This window comes from Ambystoma mexicanum, chromosome 4q (genome assembly GCF_040938575.1).
Source record: "Ambystoma mexicanum isolate Mex_15411 chromosome 4q, UKY_AmexF1_1, whole genome shotgun sequence".
NCBI classification, from domain to species: domain Eukaryota; kingdom Metazoa; phylum Chordata; class Amphibia; order Caudata; family Ambystomatidae; genus Ambystoma; species Ambystoma mexicanum.
This window is the reverse complement of record NC_090928.1, coordinates 490,411,883-490,435,238: the sequence shown is the minus strand read 5'-3', so window position 1 is coordinate 490,435,238 and position 23,356 is coordinate 490,411,883. Positions and strand designations below refer to the sequence as shown.

Genomic DNA, 23,356 nt, shown 5'->3' with positions numbered 1-23,356 from the left:
AAGTCTTGGTTCATACCTTTTCTGCTAATGGAAGGGGTAGCTGTCCCTTCTCCAAGAGTTGCTTGGGTATTGGAAGTTTCCCTGAAAACCTTCCATCCCATGTCTCTCTTCTCCCGGATTCAGGAATAATTGTCCTGAAAGCGGGGAGAGAGAAAGTAGGATTATTCTGGGAATTGGTGTTCAAAGGGCATCTGGCAAAGAAACTTAGGTTGCCGGGTGGAGTATTTCTTCCCTCCTGAGGGAAGTTCGAGAAAAGTTTTGATGGAGGTTTCCTGGAGCAGTACTTTCCTGATTGGACTCCCCCTTGTGCTGGGGGAGTCCATACATACCCCAGGATGGGTCTGTTACCCTTTATCTTGGGCTGATATAGGTGGCAGGGTCAAATGGAGCGTTGGTCTATTACCCTGCCTGGCTACCACCCGATTGGATTTGATCCGAGGCTCTCCTCTGCCTCTCATTCTGCTTGTTGGTGGGAGGAGTATTTTTACACCCCCAGCTCCAGGTCCAATGTAGGAGTATTGAACACCTCTGCTACCTTTGCAGCTGTGTGTGAGTTTGATGGTTTGGGGTTTATAGGGTTGTTTTTGTATTCAGAGGGCTGTGGAACCTCATAAATCTGGGTGCCCCGTTCTTTGACCAAATGCAGGGTCCTACGCTCATGGAAATCACTTACTAGTTGAGTGATAATGTATTTTGGGAGTGCATGGAAGTATGTGTTGATGAATACCCGGCTATGACAGGGGCAGAGGCAATGGCGGGAAGGGAGGCAACAGAGAGCAGTGCAGGTGCCGTACGCCCCCGATGAAGATCATCCAGTCAGAGGGCGTACCAACGCTGAATGTCGTAACAACGCAGAATGCATAGGGCTCAGCGGTAGCAGGTGGCAACTAGGAGGAGGCGGAGTGTTGCAGGGCAGTCCACCACAAGCAGGCAGGCGGCTACTTTGAGGCAGGAGGACCATGTGACAGCGCTCAACGCAATGTCTTCCATGTTCCGTGGTTACGAGAGGCAGCTGCTGCCAGAGAGGCAGCACAGCAGAAATGTGAGGCACTGGTGATGGTGGCCAATGCTGAGATTGCACTGTGTCGAGCAAGAAGGCGAGCTGCCATCCTGGAGGCCACTTGCAGGGTGACGTGGGATGCCAAACTGCATATGCTTTCCACCCTGCAACCCATCCAAGAATCAACAGAGGCCAACCTGATGGAGAAGGACGTGGTGTGTGATTTTGCCCTGGTCGATAGATTGGGTAACATTGGGGATGAGAACGAGTCCGCTGCCTTTGTATATAGTTATTTAGGTATAGGTTTAATTTATTATTATTTTTCTTTTGCCTCAGACTTTTGAGACTTTCCATCCCTGTTTTTCATGTATATAGTTATTTTGGTATAGGGTTCTTTTCATTTTTCTTAATTTGCCACAAAATTCTTGTACCTTCTTTCATACTTTATTTGTATATAGTTATGTTTATTACAGGTTTTATATGGTTCCATTCCATGCTTCATGCAGTTCATTTGTGTGACTGCAATATTCATTATTGACATTTCACACAGTGCATCTCACCATTGCAGGTCATGTGGATTGTGACGTGCCTGTTTGTGATGTTGTTGCTGTGATGTTGTGGGTTGAGGCTTGCACATGTGCCTGACATGTGTGGGTGGGTCCATCAGACAACTGGGGGTTGCGCTGGGTGTTTTGAATTACATGTACATGTGCAGCTTCACTGTGTGTTTGGACTCACAATGGTTGGGGAGGGGGGTTCTGGTTTGTGTGAGATGATGTTCATCCGGGTATGGTTGCATTGATGTGTTTTTTATTTTTTATTTGACTCTGATTGTGGATGTAATGCCAACTGTTCCTGTGTGTTTGCACAATTTCACATTGTTTTCATTTCATGCCCATTGTTGTTCATGTGTCCACTTTGCACATGTTTGGAATTGTGTATGTGACAACGCTCTGTTCACTGCATTTTGTATTTCTCATTGCGATTGCTGCGATGGAGGTGGTCTCATTGTGGATGGGTGGCCTGTTCACGTCACTTGCACATAGCTTTTTCATTGCTGTTTCACTCCCATGTCATGCACACATGCCAACAGCATGTGCCATCACACACTGCCTGCTCTCATATCTTGCTCCACCTCTGCCCCTGGAATGCTGTTGTGACCCATGTGTGCTCATTCTGTGTGGCAGAACACATTTCATGTCTCAGTGAGTCATGCACTCTCTTACTCCCCTCATGTCACCCATGCATGAGCTGGTCAGGTTGTGGTCCCGGACAGAGACTTTGCTGCCCCTTCCACCTGCATACCTTATTCTCAGGCTGCAACATGCTAGGTTATTATTTGTTGATCTGGACAATGTTCAAATGGGTTTACTTCTGTCCTGGGGTCACATTAATTTGCTTTGCTCTGGTGCCTTTGCAGTGACCCATGGCCAACATGCACATGCCACTTTGCATTGCATTCACTTGTCACATGTGGATGTGGTGGCTACAATGTTGTTGGTGCAATATGGTGCTGTCTGATTGGGGTACTGCAAATTCCGGTCTGCAAGGGATTGACAGCGGATGGTCCGGTCCTAAAATGGTGTTCAGTGCTTCCTGTTGATCGTGTTGGTGGTGGACATGTTGGGGCTCAGCTTCATGGTGGAGGCAAACCACAGAGGTTCAGGTGAGCTGCAGCCATGCACTGTACTTGTGTAGAAGACTGTCAGGGGGCTGGCTGCTTGGCGGTAGTGTCGGAGGTGAGGGGGGCTGGTTGTAGTGGGTGGTGGCTGGACTTGAGGCAGCTGCATGGGGGAGTGCCTGGGGTGAGGGCAGTGTGGGGAGGACAGTGTACTGCCAGGGGCAGCCTGGGGTAGTGTCGGAGGTGAGGAGGACCTGGGGGGTGGTGTCTGGACTTGAGTGGGCTGACAGTGGTAGCGTCGGAGGTGAGGGGGGCTGGTGGGTGGTGTCTGGACTTTAGGCAGCTGCATGGGGGGACTGTCAGTGGTGAGGACAGTGTGGGGAGGGAAGTGTACTGTCAGGGGGCTGACTGGGGTAGTGTTGGAGGTGAGGGGGCTGGTGGATGGTGTCTGGACCTGAGGGGGCTGCTCTGAGGGAGTGTTGGAGGTGGAGGAGGCTGGTGGGTGGTGTCTGAACTTCAGGGGGCAGGCTGGGGTAGTGTTGGAGGTGAGGGGGGCTGGTGGGTGGTGTCTGGACTTGAGGGAGATGCCTGTGGGGAGTATCGAAGGTGAGGGCAGTGTGGGGAGGAGAGTGTACTGTCACTGTGCTGCCTGGGGTAGTGTCAGAGGTGAGGGGGGCTGGTCGGTGCTCTCTGGACTTGAGGGGGGTGGCTGAGGTAGTGTCAGAGGGGGGCTGGTGGGTGGTGTCTGGACTTGAGGGGCCTGGCTGGGGTTGTGTCAGAGGTTAGGGGGGTTGGTGGGTGGTGTCTGTACTAGAGGGGGTTGATGTGCAGTAGGGGCATATGCCGGCAGATTGTGTGCCTAGAGTGTAGGCGGATGGACTCAGAGTTTTGCAGATGTGTCGCCTTGATTTACGAGGGAGTTTGCACGTTTTTGTAGGGGTGTCGCATTGACTTGCGAGGAAGGCTGCGTGTTTTCGCAGGGCTGCAGCCTCGACTTACGAGGGGGCTCTTGTATTTTCACAGGGGTGCCGCATTGACTTGCGTGGAAGGCTGCATGTTTTCGCTGGGGCGTTGCCTCGAGTTATGTAGAAGGCTGTGCATTTTCATAGGGGTGCAGCCTTGACTTACGAGGGAGCTCTCGTGTTTTCGCAAGGGTGCCGCATTGACTTACGTGGAAGGCCACACGTTTTCGCTGGGGAGCTGCCTCGACTTATGTAGAAGACTGCACGTTTTCGCAGGGGTGCAGCCTCGACTTATGAGAAAGCTCTCACGTTTTCGCGGGGGTGCCGCATGTGCGTTTGGATCCATGAACATGCAGAGCACTCAGATTTACTTATGCACGCAGGCTCGGGCAGTGTCGTTCTAGGCGCACGAGCGTCGCAGGATTTCTGCACACTTTTACATGAATCAGGCCCTTAATGTATTTAAAGACACCATAATAATACAGTAATGACATAGATGGAATAAGAAAACCTCACCTGTCATGGATGGACAGCATGCATTCTGTGGTACGAGGTGTATTCTACAGACACTGGTTAGAGCCCTATCCAGTACGAATTTCATGACAATCACAATATGTTTAAGCTGTGTGTTTGTAGTGTAAATGATGGCTCAAAATTAACATTAATACACGTGCTCCAAAGAGATATGTGTGTCAAATAGTCGATTTTTTTTATTGCTCGCACAGTCGGGTGAAAGATCAGTATGTATTAATATATTGTTTGGATATGTGTCTGGAGGCTGAATCTAGTGTGGTGTTCTATTGTCTGGTTAAGCCCCAATGCAAGAAGAGCCAATAGGGATTGCATACCAAAGGTCAAGCCCTGCCCAGCCGCCCCCCCCCACCCCTACATCATACCACTCCTCGCTTTTTCCTTGCAGTCAGGGGAGCACTAGTTGTTGTTCCTGAAGTCCACCATTGTGTGCAGTCAGTGGAGTAATTGTCACCAACTGAGCTCGTAACGACAGACAAGTCACTGGGAGATGTATGTGATCCGGCATAAAATATGCGTAGTTGTTCTAGTTAATACCCACAAACTATGTTAACTGGTAAACGGTCGTGTCTTGTATGCATTCGGACCGGTTTAAGGAGCGCGTGCAACAACGGAACAGTGCAAATGTACAGGCATGTTTTCACGGCACGGCTACTGATGGCGGGCACATGATTAATGCATCTGCCCCGCTGCGCGCGCCTCTGGGAGAGAGATGCTGCTATTAGGGGTTGCCCTTATGTGTAACATTGGCAAAAAGGTATTTTACTTGTTGGAAACAGCGACGAGGCTGCTGTGTCCTCTCTGTATCCAGCAGGTGGCGACCGCGAGCCGTGCCGGAACCACCGGCCTCCCCGCCCCCTATGGGTGCCTGCAGATGACACTATAGCCGGCCGGTCTAAGTCACTGTGGGCTGGATCCTGAGCCGGTAGCCTCTCTCCTCGCGAGCCCCTGCCGCACCCGCAGCCCTGCAGTGTGGCAATGCCAGGGATGCACGCGGTGGAGAGCAGAGGCCGCCTCGTTGCCACCTGCCAGCAGCCCATACTGAGAAGTGCCGCGAGAGTGGATCCAGTCGCTCGCCGGGGCAGCCGGTGAGGTCCGCTGCCTTGCTTCTGCACTATGGTGCTTTGCCTTCGGATCTCTGGCATCTTTCTGTCCCCTGTTTCTTTGCTGCGGATTTCTGCCAGGGAGTTGCGCTCACTCTAGGCATGGCTGCAACAGAGGCAAGGGCGGTGAGGACGCACGCCCTGTCCGCTACCTGTTGAGGGAGGCTACCAACCCGTGATCTGAGCCGGGCAGGAGCTGGACATCATGTCGGGACAGGGCAGCACCCCCGCTCCGCCCGAGGACCTGGCCAAGGTGCCGGATGAGGAGCTGATGAAGTGGAGCAAGGAGGAGCTGATCCGCCAGCTGCGCAGAGCCGAGGCGGACAAAATGAGTGCCATGCTGGACCACAGCAACCTGATCCGGGAGGTGAACCGGCGCCTGCAGCAGCACCTGGGCGAGATCCGGGGGCTCAAGGTACGGGATGCCCCCGGCGTGGCCATGCACAGGGTGTGGGGGAGGTAGCCGCGGCTGGCCACAGCAGATGAAGTGATTAAACTAAAGTGCTAACTGCTTTATGACCCACTCGGTGTGTGTTTGGGGGAGGAGGGCTCGCCCTGCAGGTGCCCGTCTGTGGGATGCAGGTATGCCCCGATTCCTGCATGTGCCTCCCTAGTGCCTGCTGGGCGGCGTGGCTCGGCTTCTTGCAGGTGCCTCAGTATGTGGTGGAGTGCATTCTCGAGCTGGCCTAAGGGGCAATAGGGCAATGCCCGAACCAACAACGCAAAATGCTAGTGTGGGCCAGTTTATTTGGTCAAAGCCAATGTGGGCCCGTTTGATGAGTTACTCCGCTATGCAGCTAGTAGTTTTGACCAGTGTAGCTGAATAACCATTCTTTAAAAGGCACAATTCGCATCACTTTTATATATAAAAAAATGGCCCTTGGGTACTATTCAAACAGACTGTCACAAAAGGAATGAATTGCCATTTGTAACTGAGCCACTTTTTGATTGGTGCCCGAGACTATATTATGCCCCAGCCCCCTCCCCCCTTAATCATCCACCCTCAATGAGCAAGCTTCAGCACTTGGCCGCCCCCCACACCCCCTCAATGAGCAAGTTTCAGCACTTGGCCCCCCCCTCAATGCGCAAACTTCAGCACTTGGCCGCCCCCCACACCCCTTCAATGAGCAAGCTTCAGCACTTGGCCGCCCCCCACACCCCCTCAATGAGCAAGCTTCAGCACTTGGCCGCCCCCCCACACCTCCTCAATGAGCAAGCTTCAGCACTTGGCCGCCCCCCCCCCCACACCTCCTCAATGAGCAAGCTTCAGCACTTGCCCCCCCCCCACACCCCCTCAATGAGCAAGCTTCAGCACTTGGCCGCCCCCCCACACCACCTCAATGAGCAAGCTTCAGCACTTGGCTGCCCCCCCACACCTCCTCAATGAGCAAGCTTCAGCACTTGGGCCCCCCCACACCTCCTCAATGAGCAAGCTTCAGCACTTGGCCGCCCCCCCACACCTCCTCAATGAGCAAGCTTCAGCACTTGGGCCCCCAGCTCGCGGGCATTGCCTATTGGTATGTGCACGCCTGAAGTGTCAGAGGAGTGATCGTGTGGATTTGCTTCTGCAGCAAAGGATGGCAGCGAACCCTCACAGCGAACCCTCATGGCCCGAGACACGCGTCAATGTGTGCATTCCAAAAAAAAAACTTTTGTCGGTTCCAGCTGCCTTGCCCATCGCCCTGCAGTGGGCCCACCCACTCCTTGGTACTTGTTCATCCTGGCTGCAAGCCCGCTCTGTTGGTGTTTTCTCGCACCCTTTAACCTTTTTAGTTTAAAAAAGAAATCGCATACACTTTTGAGGGACGCCCACAGTTAAGGATGGCTATAGCTTTGTGGGGAAGAAGTCAGGGGGATCCCCTGGTGCCACCCGCATCTAAAATGCTGCCTGCGGCCCCAAGCCCACGAACGCTTCCACGACACGCGTGATTTCTGTGGCTGCTGCGCAGGGGAACGGACCCTTTTACATTTTAACACTAAAACCCAATGGCCGGACAGAATACACCGGTCAAGTTCCCGCCACAGCCTCTGGAGTTCTAATTTGGGAATAGATGCAACGGATATGAAAGAATGTCAGCTTCGGAAACGCCTGGCCCTCTTTAAGCGCGCGAATACAGCATGATTGTGTTGTGGGGGGAGGGTGTAACTCAAGCCTCGAGTCCCGGCTCTCAGATTGGATGACGTCATCCCGGTGGTTCTTTATAACGCACGCCCTGGATGTCCATTTGCTGTTCCTCGTTAGTGGACCCCCTCGAGTCCGTAGTGCGGGCCTTGAGATTGGGGTGACGTCACCCGTCCATCCTTTAGAACTCCTGCCTTGGGTGTTCTTGCCCGGTGCCCCACTGAGTAGGATGCCCCCGTTCGCTGTATGCCCGGAGTTCTGCCGTAACATACCGGTGCTGGCGAACGAACACTGATGGACATTTAAAACGGGGGTTATTATTGCAGCCGGTGCCCGTGTGCTATAGCGACATGCACAGGACCGGGGCACACAGGGATTGCTTTCCAAGCCCGCCATACACCAGCCTCGGCACAACTGAAGGTGTCATTATGTCATCGTGGTTTAAGAAGCGCCTTTTTTTCTGCTCGTGCCAGGGAGCGGCCATGGCAGCAGAGCAACATTCGATACACACGTCTGTTCAACAAGTAACTTTCCTATACCCTGCCCAGGTAGAGCGAGGCAGGTATGTTTTCAAATATTTCGTTTTCCCAGCTCAGTTGTTACTACTTAAAAGAGCATCAGCGACGAGGCACCACCTTGGCACAGATTTCAGAGACTGGCAGGAAATTCGAGCATTTGTTGTGTAGGAGGTTGGAACAACAGCTCGAGCATTCGGTAGACACAGTGAATCAGCTTTGTGGGGAAACTAGTCTTTTATGGTGTTACGTGTTTACCAGGGAGTACATGCGCCATAAAGAAATACACACACACCGGCCCAGTCTTTTCAGAATGACACGCATCGACCTACAAGACCGTAGCAGTTTAGTTTGACGTAAAACAAAAGGGGGCGAGGGGCTCAGTGCTCTTCTCTACAGGCATGCCTATGGTATGTAGCACTGGCCCCATAGCCTAGGTGCCATAGGTCACCGCTTACACCAACATTAATAACTGCCGTGCGCCTTCATGACGCAGTCGAAGAGAAACACGAGTTGGGCGGATGGCACAGCACCCCGCCACAGCGGTTCTTTGAGTGACCTCCCTATATAACGGGCTGACAAGCACTCATGTGTGCGGTTTCATTCATGAGTCGTTTCTGGTCTGCGTTCTGCAAAACAAACTGCGACCCCAGTCCTCTTGGAGTAACCCCAAAAGATTGCTGGAATGCCTGCTACCGGCCGGCCCGGGATGTGTGCCAAGAAGTAGGGACCAGCCCGGCATCATTTATAAAGTGGGTGGGAAAGCGTCCAGCCGATGCCCCGCCCTCACCCCTTCTACGACTGGGGGACCGGGCCCCCTTTTCACGAATGTGCCACATTTCATACTTAATTGTGGAATTCGTAAACGTTCTAACGCTTGCACGGGACGACGGCCCGAAAACAGATATCCGTCTCCCCTTTCGCCCAACCCTGTTTCCAGGCGTGTGCACGAGAAGGGCGGCCGTGGCTGGCAAGGTTGTCATTTCTGCCATGTTGAAGGACGTGCTGTGACCGATTAATGCTCGTTTTACACGGCCCCGTAGAAAGCATGAGACTACAGTTCTTATATTCTAGGATAAACACACCTGTCCAACGGTGCTTGCTGTTTTTGGAATGCCACATGTATTTTGCATTTCTAGTATACTCGATGGACATTCCTGGGTGAACTTCCAGCCATGGCTACTAGTTGGCGTTGTGCAATGTGTGAGTTGGCTGAAATGGATTAGCCCACTTTCCCATTTCCGGTGAAAGGGCTTATTTCCAAAAATGTTAAACCTACTTATTTGAGAAAGTTAACTCTTCACCAATCTGGCTAGAAGTCCAAGCAGGGCTCAGCAACCCTGACATTTATTTTAAGAGCACATCTCTTTATATGTCCAGTGTTGGATATTTGGGATCCCCGGCCCTCTCAAGTCTCCCTTTGGCGGGCTCGCTGCATGTGCACTCCCATAGCCGCATTCGCCCCCACCCCAGGATCTTTTTTGGATACATGCTTCTGTAAGATAAGCATACAGACCCATGTAAGGAATCCCCCTCATTTGCATAGGGAACACCCCCATGTAAATGACGGTATGCATAAGCGCATATGCATTCCCTCCTGATGAAGGGCTGTGCAGGCAGCTGGAGCCCTCTCTGCAATGCCAATATTGCATCTCCAGCACCAAAAGCTGTCGCCCTGACAACACACCTTCTGCAGTATTGGCCATGCGGTGTTTCCCATTTAAAAAATAAAATTAAAAAATGGTCCTTTCCATAAAAAAGTGGAACAGTCTCACCCTTATAACATTTTGGGCATTTCAATGTTATTTGCTTGTACTAAAGTCTGGCTATCCCTGCTGGGGGCACACTATGCCACTCCACGGACATGCCTAGGCACGCTGAGACTGTCATGGTGGTGATTTGGCATCACCTAAAAGCTATTGGCATACCCAGGGGTGTTGGTAGGTCTGGAATAGGTCTGGGGCTACCCTAATGTTGAGACTGTCAGGACTGGGGGCTAGCTGGCCTTTTGGATCAAGCTCCTGGGATTCTATCAGGGGCTACAACCAAAAGACCCAGGGCTATAGCCCCCTCAGCCCCCCCCTTGCAACGCCTCTGGGCATACCCTCTTATTTGCTTTTATGGGCACATTGGTTGTGAAGAGTTGTGAAGAAGCTGCATGTCTGACAGCCTACCACACCTTTAGGCACTGCCTGTTTTTATTCATAAGCAACCAGATGCCATATGCTTGTGTCACTGGTGTCTGTTTTGTTTATCCTATGCACTACTGTATGAGGGGGCTCCTGGAATATAGTTTTTTTAAAAAAAAAATAGCAGCACCAAATATCAAGAATGATGCATCAAACCTAGTACACTTATCACCAGTAAAGGTTTTTACAAATATTTCTGCTGAAGCAGACCAATGCCTAGGCAATCCTTTGCCTAAATGCTAATTGGTGCTCATAGAGCGTTCAGGGGCAGAGCCAGCCTCAATCTTTTAGGGGAGCTGGATGGCAGTATTGCAAGCTGGTAGTGAGTGCCTAAACCCACTGTGCTGTCGACCCCTGTCCCACCCCTTTCTCTGAGTCCAGGAGGCTAAATAGCTATTACTCCTTCCCTTGGCCCATTGGATGCACCCTTCAAACCAATTCATAGGCTATTTAGTTTCCCAGAGATGCTAATCATTGGTAGAATGGGCCAACTAAACGCTGATCAGCGCCGTTAAGTCTTAGCTTCCTCATAGGGGTCTATTGATATTGGCTTGGCAGGCTTTTGTCCTCTGCCACTGTTCGTTTGTTGCTGCTGACACGTTCATGATTGTTGAAATCCTAAGTAAATACACCACTCTCAGAGGTGAGAAATTTGACAGGCTCTTGTCGTCACATCCTTTGGTATTGGAGCACAGGGTTGGGCATCAGAGCAGAGGGATGCTTTCTGCCTCAAAGTGGGCAGGAGTGGAAAGATATTATTGTAACTGACCCAAAATATAATTTTCAATGCAGACCCATGGTTTCTGTCTGTTGTATCCCTGCTGGTGATAGCCTTTGAACATACCTCCATCTTTAGGCAACGCCACCCTATAACATTGCTCTTCGTGCAGCGGCTCCATTACGTATTTGACAAGGTGATTGGGGTTTAGGAAACTGGAGGACATTTTAGGCCTAAGCTACGTGCAAATATACAAAATAAAGCCCATTTAAATTGTGAATGTGAGTTTTCAAAGTCCAAGAGGTAAAGCTGATATGTTTTTGCTCAAGTTTCTGAATACGATTGGCTGAAAAATGCCTTAGTTACAGAAGTATCACAATTACATGTTAGCACATGACATTGCTTCATAGTACTGCAAACGGTAGTGGAAGTTAATGTGGGTTGTTTAAAGCATAACATGGCTAATTTGTGGCAAGTTGGTATGCTTGATACATTGACACAATATCTAATCAGGTTGTGTGGGCCATGAGCTGGATCTGTGGTTGCAAGCCAATGTTCAGAGAAACATGCCGTCTTTTCCCCGCTGTTGTTCACCTGCCCCAGTTAAAACACACAAAGATCTAAAAGAAAACCCATTTTTCCTCTGTTTTTATCACAGCTTCTAACCACACCATGGATGCCATAGAGATAGGGGCTCTTTTGAGCACCCTTTCCATTTCCCTAGGTGGCCATGTTGTTTTGGGATTACTTTTTATGGTGTCCAGTCATTGCATCAAATTCAAACCATTGAATGCTAAAAGCTTTGAAAAAAATGCATAAAAAAGCATTGAATGCATTTTTTCAAAGGTAAAGGTTTTATTTGAATTATAATAGGTTTTAAGGGTTAAAAAAACAGGGGTTGGGGGACCCCCATACAAAAAAAGAAAATAAATTCATTCAATGCTTTTGTTTTGTTGTTTTTTTTTATGCTAAGGCATTAAATGCATTGACATTCGATGCAATCACTATACACCCTTTTTATTCATGACAACACTCTCATATGCAATTCTATGTCCCTAGATCAATATGATGGACTGCCAGCTGCTTCTGAGAAGAATAATAATGCCCCCATCTACTAGGTACACCAGTTGGTATCAGTGCTGTGTCCTTGTTAACAAGCCTAAGCAAAGCGAGGATCTCCAAGACCCGGGAAGAGCGTCTGGCTGCTCAGGTAGCAGGAACATGGGCAGAATCCAAGAGGAACCACCTGTGTTCTCCAGGCCTCCTGAATGCCTCCCCTTGGATGCCACCATTTAATTTATCAGCCAGTCCCCATGCCCTGGGACCCCTCCCCCCTACCTGAAATTCCAGTGCCCTTCCAGAGGTCCCATAGACTTCGCTATCCCCTTCACTTAACTGGCTCTGGCTATGCCTTCCGGACTGCCTCAATCTCTGCCCTTCCATCTCCTGTGATAGCCACCATTGAAACTAGTAGAGGGACTTACTCTATTTCCTATTTTACATGGTGGCCATTTTTTGTTGTAGTTTTTTTTCTTCAGGGAAATTGGGGGTGCACCTTACACGTGGAGCACAATCCTTTCCCGCTGATAAGATATGAATGAAGAAAATTATAAAATAGTTCGTCATGTTTCTTTCTGTGGTACTGGCTCTGTGATTTTTATGCAGAAATAACATTTTACTTCCCCTGTTTTATTATTTTGGGTGATATGACTATTTTCTTTTCTTCATTTCGGTATTTTCTTTTGTCCCATAAAAGTCATATAAACCCACTGTACCAATGGTGGTGATGGCCTGTTATCATGGGGCCATCTTTATGCAATATCGAATCCTGGATGTGATCTTTTTGACATCGGGAGGATAGCACGGGGACAACGTGCTCGCCTTGGAAGCAAGACAACATGCAGCAACCCAGGTTCGGTGCCTTGGAAGCAAGACAACATGCAGCAACCCAGGTTCGGTCCCTGGGTTCGCGTTTAGAAACCTCTGGGTATTAAGCGCGTTATCAATAACCAATCATAATCTTTTGACACATGGTTCCTGGATGGATCTGGCAAACCGTTTCAGACGTTAAGAAATAGGAGCATCACACACCCAGGTGTACGTTTTAGGCCAAACATAAGTAATGGAAAATGTTTGCCAAACAGAAGAAGAGAACAGGTAACCCTCTAGTATTCCAAACCAACTAAACAAATGTAAAATAGTGTGCCGCATTGGCTGGGACATTACGCGTTGGCCTAAATTCCAAGCGTGTGGTTGTTAAGATATTATTGGCTACAATATAGAAACCTCCTGAGGACTTTGAGTTTCCAGCATGGACTGGCATGCATCAGCAGGCCCTAAACAGTGGAATTCAGCAAATAAAGCCATTGCAAATTATAGCAAGAGAGCATAATGGAACACATTGCAACATTTTATGAGGCTTCAAGTCAGAAAAGAATAACATAGAGGTGTGCAGGGTGCAAAATGTGCACTGGCCACTAGCCATTGTCTAGTGAAAATGGACTCTTGGCGAGTAAGAAATGGTGTGCTGTTTGTATGTATAGAACTGATATCGCCAGTGCATTTATTATGGCTAGCAGCTTGCAAGCTGACATTTTGCAGCCTGGAAGTGTGCATAGAAGACTATCAACTATGGAGAAATATTCTATCAAGTGGTTCAGCGTCTCATCTGATAAACAATGGCAGGTCTGGCAAATTCTTAAAAAGGCCACTACTCCTGTCGGTTGAGTTCCTTAGTGTTCATACTGGACTCAGGAGAAATGCACTCTCCCTGTGATTAGTGGTGTCAAAAAAAGTAAAAGTGCTTTCTGTGAATATCAAACACGTTTTACAAATCCCTGAACTCACCAGAAAGGGAAAATGCCATGAAAATGTTACCAGCCCTTCAGAAAATCTGCCTGACTTTGTGAGTGGGTGAGGGGATTTTGTGAGGCCCGAATGAGAGCAACGCTTGAGTTATCTATGATGTGACTCTGAACTCAGAGGTGAGGTATTTAACCTTGGGTGATAGTCACCCATGTACAATTTTATGTTATTATGGACTTCTTTCCAATGATTTGGCCTCTTGCTAGAAAGGTAGGGTACTTTCCTCTAAGAGGCTGTCATTTCTTTCCCTGTTTTGCCTTTATGAGTAGGCTAAAGGTGGGTCCCGGGCTCCGCTGAGAAGTCAGCAACAGCACATGGAGGGACCTGACAAACATTTGTTATGGTGCAAGTTAAATGCTTGTGTGTGACGTCACTGCAGTGACATCTGACTTTCATATTTCACTGAGGTGACATCATGGCAGGGAGTTATGACTGTTAGAGTCCTTCGTAGTCACTAAATGGGCTCAATTGGATATATATGCAACTAAGGCATTTGTAAATCCATGTACATCCATTTAGATTTATGGCTAATATTCTGTTAAAACACAATTTCTTGTTCCCACTTCAAAGGGTATATTTTGTGAGATCACCCAGTCTTCTGTGGCACTGCCTGAGTTCTAAAGCACTTTAGATGCAAGTTTTCACACATTTGTGGACTTTTTTAAATATACATTGAGAGCACACCATCCAATTTCTAATGCTAAACTTGCTGACCCAATAAATTGTAAATGTTACTCCTTTCCACAATGTCAGCAATTGAATAACTCTCTCAACAGGCAACAAACAGAAGGGTATATCGCTTACACTCTATTCACATACTATAGTCCCAGTCAGTGCATCCCAGCACGACAGGCACTCTAAGCTCCTCCCCTCTGGAAATAAACCCACCCTCTCTTCTAGTTTGAAAAGATGTAGTTTTCTCAAACAAATTAATTAACTTTGTGTTGTTTTCACACTTTTTTCAATGTTTTCACACATTTTTCAAAATATTTCTTTAAGCTCTTTCAAAATTAAATTGCTGTACATTTCTCAACACGTGTTTCCCCATTGACAGTTACAATGGTTCATCAGGAGAAAAAGATTTTGGTCTGTTAAGGAAAAAGGAAAGGGGAAAAGAAAAGGGAGAAAAAAGAGAAAAATAACAATTGTGGAATTAATGTTTCCCTTTTCTTTTTTATTGAAGTAAGTACTGATCATTGTACTCTATACTGAAAAATAATAATAATAATATTGAAACTAATAAGGCAACAACCAAACATTTTTTTTCTTTCTATCTATTATTCATTCTCTTCCCTGCAGTCAAAAGAAACTGGTGACACATAAAAGCTCAGTCTACCAGAAGTGACCAAATAAAATTGAGGATTCCTGGAAAAGATATTGATTTAAAGAAATCCTATGAAAACAGACAAATATTTTGGGTGAGCCAGTGGTTCTTGTAATAATCATACAATGTTCATTTATTATTATTTTTCAGTATAGAGTACAATGACCAATCAGAAAAGGGAAACATTAATTCTACAATTGTTATTTTTCTCTTTTTTTCTCCCTTTTCTTTTCCCCTTTCCTTTTTCCTTAACAGAACAAAATCTTTTTCTCCTGATGAACCATTGTAACTGTCAATGGGGAAACACGTGTTGAGAAATTTACAGCAATTTAATTTTGATAGAGCTTAAAGAAATATTTTGAAAAATGTGTGAAAACATTGAAAAACGTGTGAAAACAATACAAAGTTAATTAATTTGTTTGAGAAAACTACATCTTTTCAACCTTGAAAAAGAGTTTAAAGAAACATTTGGAAAAATATGTGAAAAGAACACAAAGTCAATACATTTGATCTGACTCACTGAACAGAACGTTTTTCAGCAAACTATTTAAGGAGTTGGTGCATTGGAGTGACATTTTTCACATATTAATGATTTAATGCATTTTTGCTTGTGTAGTAGCCACACAAATGTATGGGAAACACTCATGCTGACAACCTCACATCTTTTGTAATTGGAAATTCTTATCTACATTAACTAATCTCAAAATATCAAATTGAGCTGTCGCCAAGGTAGAGCTTAGTTTGGCTACAAATCAAATTTTCCACCCTCTCATCAAAGGACATTTAGAAACAGAACAGCACGCAGAGCATAGAGTACCTCTGGTTTGCAGGCATCCACAACACAATAGCAATTCCACCCCAGGTCACTATTCCAACCCACCCTCCTCGCTTTCAGATCCGGCAGACAAAGGCCGAGCAAATGGCAACAGCAGGTGCTATGAATCCCAGCAACACAACCTATCCACAATAATTATGCAATTGGTCATGTGCATACACTAGATTTCAGTGGGGAATATTGGTTGGCCACTGTGAACAGCTGACTGAAGTTTACCGTCGTAATTTGCAGACACCGAGGCCATGCAGCACCCAACATGCCTACTACGTCCTTTCTTTCTTGTTGTGCAGTCCTCTGACTGGATTTATGTTGTTAATATTCCTTGTAGAGTGCAATAAACACATGTGAGATTGGTTTATTGGCGCTAGCCTGTAGCCAGCCCTGTTACTGTTTGAATTAGAATGGGAAGGCAGTAAGCAGTTGTTACTCGCAACTAGTGTTCACTCAGAAGGTCCACTCTGGGCAAATGTGTTGAAACTGTTATAAACCAAGCAGGAAAGGGGACCTCACATTCTTCACTCTCTGAAGGCCTTCCAGAATATATTACAGAAAGTTATCCGTGCTCTAGTTGCATAGTCTAATATGTAGACAACCACATTAATTATCTGTGGATGGAGGCCAATCTAATAGATGCTCCTTACAGATGGAAGTCGCAGACAGCCGACTTCAGCACAAAGATGATCTGAACCCCCAGTGAGAGATTGCAATCCATCAGGAAGCCCATATTCGCCACTTCTTAGCTAAGCTGTAGGATTGTCCAAAGACTGGAGGACATATGTCGAAGTTTGCATGGTCGCCCTGAGATCCAAAGACGCCCAAACTCTTAGGTTCATTGTTAGCCATGCAGTCCTGTTTGGATATGAGGCATGCCGGTAAAGCCTAGACTTCATCATGTGTGCAGCGATAGCATCACCAACAGCAGACTTTCCGAAGCATATTCATAGCCCTTTTTTGAATACACACATGTGTGATAATAAAATTAGCAAAGCCCCAGTGATGCCAAGCATGCCCCTGTCAAGTGCTCAAGCTATTACTAACCATACTCATGCAGTCCCTTATCTGCAAAGCACTGTAAACTACAATTAGAGGAGAGTGAGTGCCCACCCCACCGCAGTGTATGTGGAGAAACCCACGATAAATTGGCAGCCACCTTCACCTCATACACCCCTTCCTCTACACCCACTAGCATGCTGGTTGCTGATTGGGCTATGGAAGCACCTTTAACATTGCCCGACCAAAGCCGGGAGGTGAAGCCGACTCCCAAAGGCTGTGACCTAAGGCCAGTAAAACTCTCTGCAGCTCTCCGCTGCTCAAAGCCCGATACACAGGAGAAGTCCTGCCCGATGCGCCCTGCGCAAATCCATCCGGATGACCTGACCGGAAGTCCATCATCGCCCTGCAACTTGACCTGCTCCATGAAGAAGGCTGCAGCAAACTACAAAGACATCGCCACAGACAAGCTTATGTCTCCAAACACAGTACAAGGTAAGCGTGCTTATTCCCATAATGCGGCTACCCATACCATGCACCTGCCAGTCCAAGCATAGAATCAACAAAAGACACATTCCCTAACTTGATAGCACCTGATCCGCCTCTGACCACGGCCCACTCAGCTAACGGTATCCACTCTCCGCATGACAGAGCACACACCATTGTAGCCCAAACCCTCGACTGTGACCTTGACCTCACGCTGCCTTATCCACTAACCCACCACTCGAGTCACATACACTCAAACCAGCCCTATGTGAGATCATGTGGCAGTCTCCACACTTACTCGCATAAGACTACCCAAGTCAAACGGCATACTGCCCGTTGCTCCGCAACATTCCATCCTCTTTATCCCACATCCCACCTCCCCTACTCCTCACGTCCACTTCCCACAAGACTAAGAAATAAAAGGCTCCATAGCAGACTCACCTTTATTCTGCCCTCCTTTTCACCCACCATCCTTATGAGGAACGGTAGACTGGGGAGCCGTACCTCAGCCGCTTGTACTAACAGCCTCATAAGGCACTTGCCTATCGACTTGTTGAAAACCAGCTGCCCACCTCTTTTGCCAATACCCCCACCACTTGAGTCATCTCAGAAGGCATCACCTGCCATACTTAGTTCTTCCCAAACCCCCACCAAATGCCCTGACACCCAGCAGGCACTGCTTAAAGCTGCCCTTATCAACGCAAGATTGGTGCATGCCTAGGCCTTGGACATCCACAATCTTATCATATCCCACAGTCTAGATCTCCTAGCCCTTACTGAATCATGGCGTCATCCTGCCTCAGGCCCTGCACTCACATTAGCTATCCCACCCGGGTACAAAATCCTAAGAGTAGACAGGCAGAATGCCAGGGTAGTTGGGGTTGCTTTGATCTACAGAGATAACCTTAATATCAGAGAATTTGTTCACAATCTAGAGGGAAATTGTGACCTGCTTTCACTTAAAATCACCACATCCCATACCAGTTCCATTCTACTGAGCCTACTATACCGACCCCCAGGCCTCATTGGCACATTTGAGGATGACCTACTACACCTCCTCAATACAAACCTCAAACCTTTGCCTAGAAGTTGCCTCTGTCCCCCCGCACCAATCATAAGTGGCGTCCCCCAAGGCTCCTGCGTCTCCCCGATGCTCTATAACATATTCATCAATCCCCTTTTCGACCTCCTGGACTCAATTGATGTCTCCTGTTCAAACTACGCTGATGACACGCAGATCCTGCTACCCCTCTCGGGCAATTACACAGACGACTCACTCACCTTGAACGCAATCTATTCAAACATCCAAGCCTGGATGGTATCTAATGGTCTGTGTCTAAAGGACAAAAAACAGAGATCCTGTTGGTTGGTCCCCTCCTGCCGTAAAAAATCTCAGTGCACTCTACACAAAATTCAGCATCGACAATCTTAGCATCAGTGTCTGTGCCTTAGTAAAGACCTTAGGTGTCTACCTGAACTCTTCATTCTCCGTGACATGCCAGTTAAATGCCATCGCAATCTCAGCTGCTTACACCACAAAGCTTATCAACGCTGCCAGACCATTCCTAGCACCAGCTAACTGCCTCAGTATTGCCAGAGCCATCACCTGGTCAAGACTAGACTACTGTAATGCCCTTTTTGCAGGCATCTCCATTTGCAATATTCACAAATTGCAAGTGATCCAAAATAATGCCATTAGAGCGCCCTCAACATCCCGAAAAGAGAGCATATTTCGTAAGCAAAAAGAAATGCACACTGGCTGCCAGTCAAAGAAAGGATCATCTTTAAAACACTTGCAAGCACCCATAAATGCCTCTCCAATACAGTGCCACCCTACTTGTCTCGAAGCTTTGTCAAAGCCCAGTGATCCAGAACAGTCAGGAAGGCCTATGCTCACAGGCTAGTCATGTCGAAATGCAAGAGAGCAAAAAGCGGAGGCTCGAGCTTTAACTCAGTTGCCGCCTCACCCTGGAACGCCCTCCCATTACACTTGAGAGCGCAACAATCTTACTATATCTTCAGAAAGGCTTTGAAAATGTGGTTTGGCGTGCATAATAAATGTAAAAAAAAAATAAGTAAAAACAATTGGATAAGGAGATTACAAGTCACTGAGGAGTTTGTGACCATACAGAGACCAAAGGCAGAGTTACTTTATACGGTCACAGAACTCTGACATGACTTGCAATATCCTCTTTACATATGGTAGGAGTATTTTATTATTGTATTCCTTCTGATACGCCACCCTCTTAAATACCTGGCAGCTTGCTTAATATAATCTAAGATCTTCCAGTTGTTGATAGATACAGTCAATGTAGATTCTGGATTTAAAAAAAATACAAAAAAACACTATTAGAAGTTTGTAATATGCTGCCGTAAAATAGCTTTAGAAGTTTAATAAAATGCTTATAAAGACCGTTTTGTGCTTTAAAATAAATGCTAACATGCAGCTAGAATGTTGCTCTCTCGTGTTACCCCAGCAGTGCGCAAAATAAACCTACTACCAAACCCAGTTTCATATCAACGAATGGCTGCAAAATGTCAGAGAAAGCGATTTCACAAGTAAGAAATCTGAAAAATGCTTTAATTTAGTTCTGCACTGACAGATGGAATTCTGTTCTGCCAAATCCATCCAGGAACGTTTTGTCAAAAGATCGCATTCAGATTCGATAATGCATAAATATGGCCCCATGATAACAGGCCATCATCACCATTAGTACAGTGGTTTCAGGTGACTCTTTTGGGGCAACAAAATAAATACACTAAATGGAGAAAATAAAATAGCCATATTACTCTAAATAATAAAACACGGGAGGTAAACGGTTAATTTTAAAGAGGGTTTAAAAATAAAAACAATATGCTCAATTTAACCATTTTCTTTCTGCGTACAAATCACAGAGCCAGTACAACAGAAAGAAATACACATGAAGAACTATATTTTGGTTTTCCTCATTCAGATCTTGTCAGCAGGAAAGGATCCTGCTCCACGTCTAAGGTGCACTGCCAATTTCTCGAGGAAAAAAAAACGGCAACAAAAAATAGCTGCCATGGAAAATAGGAAATAGGGTAAGTCCCTACCACAAGAGAGAGAAGGGCAGAGATTGAGGCAGTCCAGGACACACAGCTGGAGCCAGTTAAGTGCAGGGGATAGGGAAGTCTATGGGATCTCGGTGAGGGCACTGGAATTTCAGGTAGGGGGGAGGGTTCCCAGGGCATGGGGGCCAGCTGATAAATTTAATGGCGGCCTCCCAGGGAGGCATTTAGGTGTCTGCTGAGAGAATGCAGGCGGTTCCTGTTGGATTCTGTTCTGGCTCAACCGGCAGGAATTGTGACGTCACAGTAGTAACAGATTGCAGTTCCAATAGCGGTGTCACTCTTATTATAGGTCTGTGGTGATGTCACAACTGGTCTGTAAAAGTAGCATTTTTTACAGGTATTGCAGACTGCCATGTATCATATTTTATTTTAATTTTATTTCTATAAACTTATTATAACTCGTGTCATTAGAGGGCCAAAACACCTGCTGTATTCAGCAATGATGTGGAAAAAAAATGGAAAGGCCATGGCTGATTTAAATGCATCCTTATGAGTGATTTAGTAATGAGCTAAGTTCCTCTTTTTCCCTAGATACCAAAAATGAAGACCTTACAAACTACAGACCACAGGAGGAACTTTATTTTTCAACATCACCACTGCAACCTATCTCTTATGAACCATCTCCTCCTAGTGCTGAGTTGCAAATTATTTCTGTAGACTTGATTGCAGGACTCGCAGCTTGAAACCAGCAACCTATCTTATCACACATCCATGTCCTTTTTACTTTTGGCTATTTCGTGGCATTTAAAGAATCCCAGTGATTTGACCAAAGGGGAAATTATCGAGGCTGAAATATCCGAAAACGAAATGTTCGAATTACCAAAAGTTCGAACACTTTGTTTTTGGACATTTCAGCCCCGATAATTTGCCAAAACACACATTCTCTCACACACGCACGCACACGCACGCACGCACGCACACACACCCCCCCACTTACCTTTACCTTCACGCTGGTTCCTGCAGCGCCAGTTCCCTTTCACTTCTGTGATTGGGAAATGGTGCTGCATGGTCCTTTTCTTTTTTTATTTTTTTTTAAACGGACGGCTGCAGGTCCCCCGCAGCCTCCGCTCACTATACCATAAAGTATAGTGAGCGCGGCAATACGGGGGACACCCCCGCAGCCCCCGTTCTTTTTTTAATGCTACCACCAGAGGATCGACCTTTTGGTGTTCGATCCTTTGGTGGTAGCATTTTTAGAACTTTCGGTCATTTCGACCTAAACCGCATTTAAACACCAACAGTAAGGTGAAACTATTGCATTGGAGTACAGATAGGAGGGAGATGAGATGTGATGAGGGACATACAGCTTGTGGGTGTTGTTTTTTTTTTTTTAGAGCTTGTCCAGGTGAGAATGCCACCTGCGCTTAGTCCATGAGTGTAGGGTGTATAGGTTGAAAATAGCTGCATGGCTGCTTATTTTTGGGAATATTCAAGCAGGCGTTCGTATGGTCAAGCGTGAACAATAGGATTGGGTCTTATGCCCAGGATGTTGTTGTAGGAGATTAGTGTTCAGTTTAGATCGCACCATAAATCATTTATGTGGCACTGCAACCCCAAAACGTTTATATAATAGCTAAGCAGGAATATATATCCAGGTCCCTGTGTAGGTGCCCTCCGATCTCGAGTCAGCTGTGTGGCTAGTGGCACAGTTTGTGAACACTGGATCCCTTGGCCTATGCAGCCAATGTGCAACACACTGAAATAATCCGTTTCACACCACAAGCCCCCTACATAGTGTCCAGGATATACACTCCTGCTTAGCCATTGCTTGTCTCATGTCAAGCGTCTCACCTGGTGCTGCTTTGCTTATCATTCCGCCGGACCTGTTTGCAGAACTCTCAATTTGAAACCATCAGCTAAAAGGATCAGACACAAGATCCTGCCCCTTACCTATGAATGTCAGAATCCTGATTGCTCCCTAATATCTTATTAAGAGGCTCTCACTGAAACAATCTGTCTGAGTTACTCGCTCCGCTGACAAAGCAAAACCAACCCCAGTTTCGCCTTAAAAATGTGGTGATTGTAGCTTTGAATTCCGTGCTCCACGTGAATGGAATGCCCTGTTGTACACGTTTATCAAATCGTCTCAAACTCTGACAATGTTTAAGAAAAGTATTAAAACTTTACACTTTAAGTCAGCGGATTCATTGTTCTCATTCCGCTTGGCTCTTTTTTCCTCGAGGCCACTTGTCTCCTTCCTGTTCTGTCCCTTTGGTGCGCTCTGAGGCCCACGGGCATGTAGCACCTTATTAAGAATTAAAAAGAAATAAAATAAAAGAAATAAAATCAAACATAGGAACAGTTATTTTTAGCATGTTCCAAGCTTAACACTGATCTCGTAAAATGCATCCGGTTTGTGAGATCCTATGCAAGTGCCCTCACACTGTTTTTTGTGCTGAAGTCCTGTTAAAACCAAGCATTGGCAAAGCCAACAGGTTTTTTTGTATAGGTATTCCACATTTGCCAGCCACTGGTGTCATATGCATGGGTACTCATACCATTTTCCTGTTCTGGTCATCTTATAGCCGCCTAGTACCATTATGTAAGTGCCAGGCAAATGCCTATCCCATGCCTACACAAAGCAAACACATTGATTGGCTTTTGCCATTGCTTGTTTCAATTATGTGTACAATGTGTTAGGAATCTCCTCCCACCGTCATAGGACAGGCATAACATCATCATTTGTTGCAACTATGCAAGTGGGTCTGGCAAGTGTGCTCACTTCAAACAATTTCTGTACTGCCACAGTCCATCGTGGTGCATTTCTGATTTAAGGTGTGTTACACAAGCACATGCAGGGCAAACCTAATTTACTAAGGACACACTGTTGCTTATTGTGTCCTGTGTCACTACCTGTACTGGGCAAGGAGGAACCAGTGGTCGAAGTGGACTAAAAAAAGTAGTGGAATTATGTTCCCTTCTAGCTTGTCCCCACCCCCCACAGACCCCATTGCGCGCCCCCTCCCACGCGCCATCCAAACGCCTAAACAAATGCGCAAACT

General features: G+C 46.9%; 1 protein-coding gene across 2 annotated transcripts in view; it reads left to right on the top strand.

The window, feature by feature from the left end:
- The first annotated feature begins 4,994 nt into the window (after positions 1 to 4,994).
- Positions 4,995 to 23,356, top strand: part of CCDC85A (coiled-coil domain containing 85A) — a 41,554-nt gene continuing 23,192 nt past the window's right edge. For both annotated transcript variants that reach the window (XM_069608053.1, XM_069608054.1), the window contains exon 1: positions 4,995 to 5,632. In XM_069608053.1, the coding sequence (XP_069464154.1) occupies positions 5,423 to 5,632 (210 nt within the window). In that variant the 5' untranslated portion in view covers positions 4,995 to 5,422. The remainder of the gene's footprint in view (positions 5,633 to 23,356) is intronic.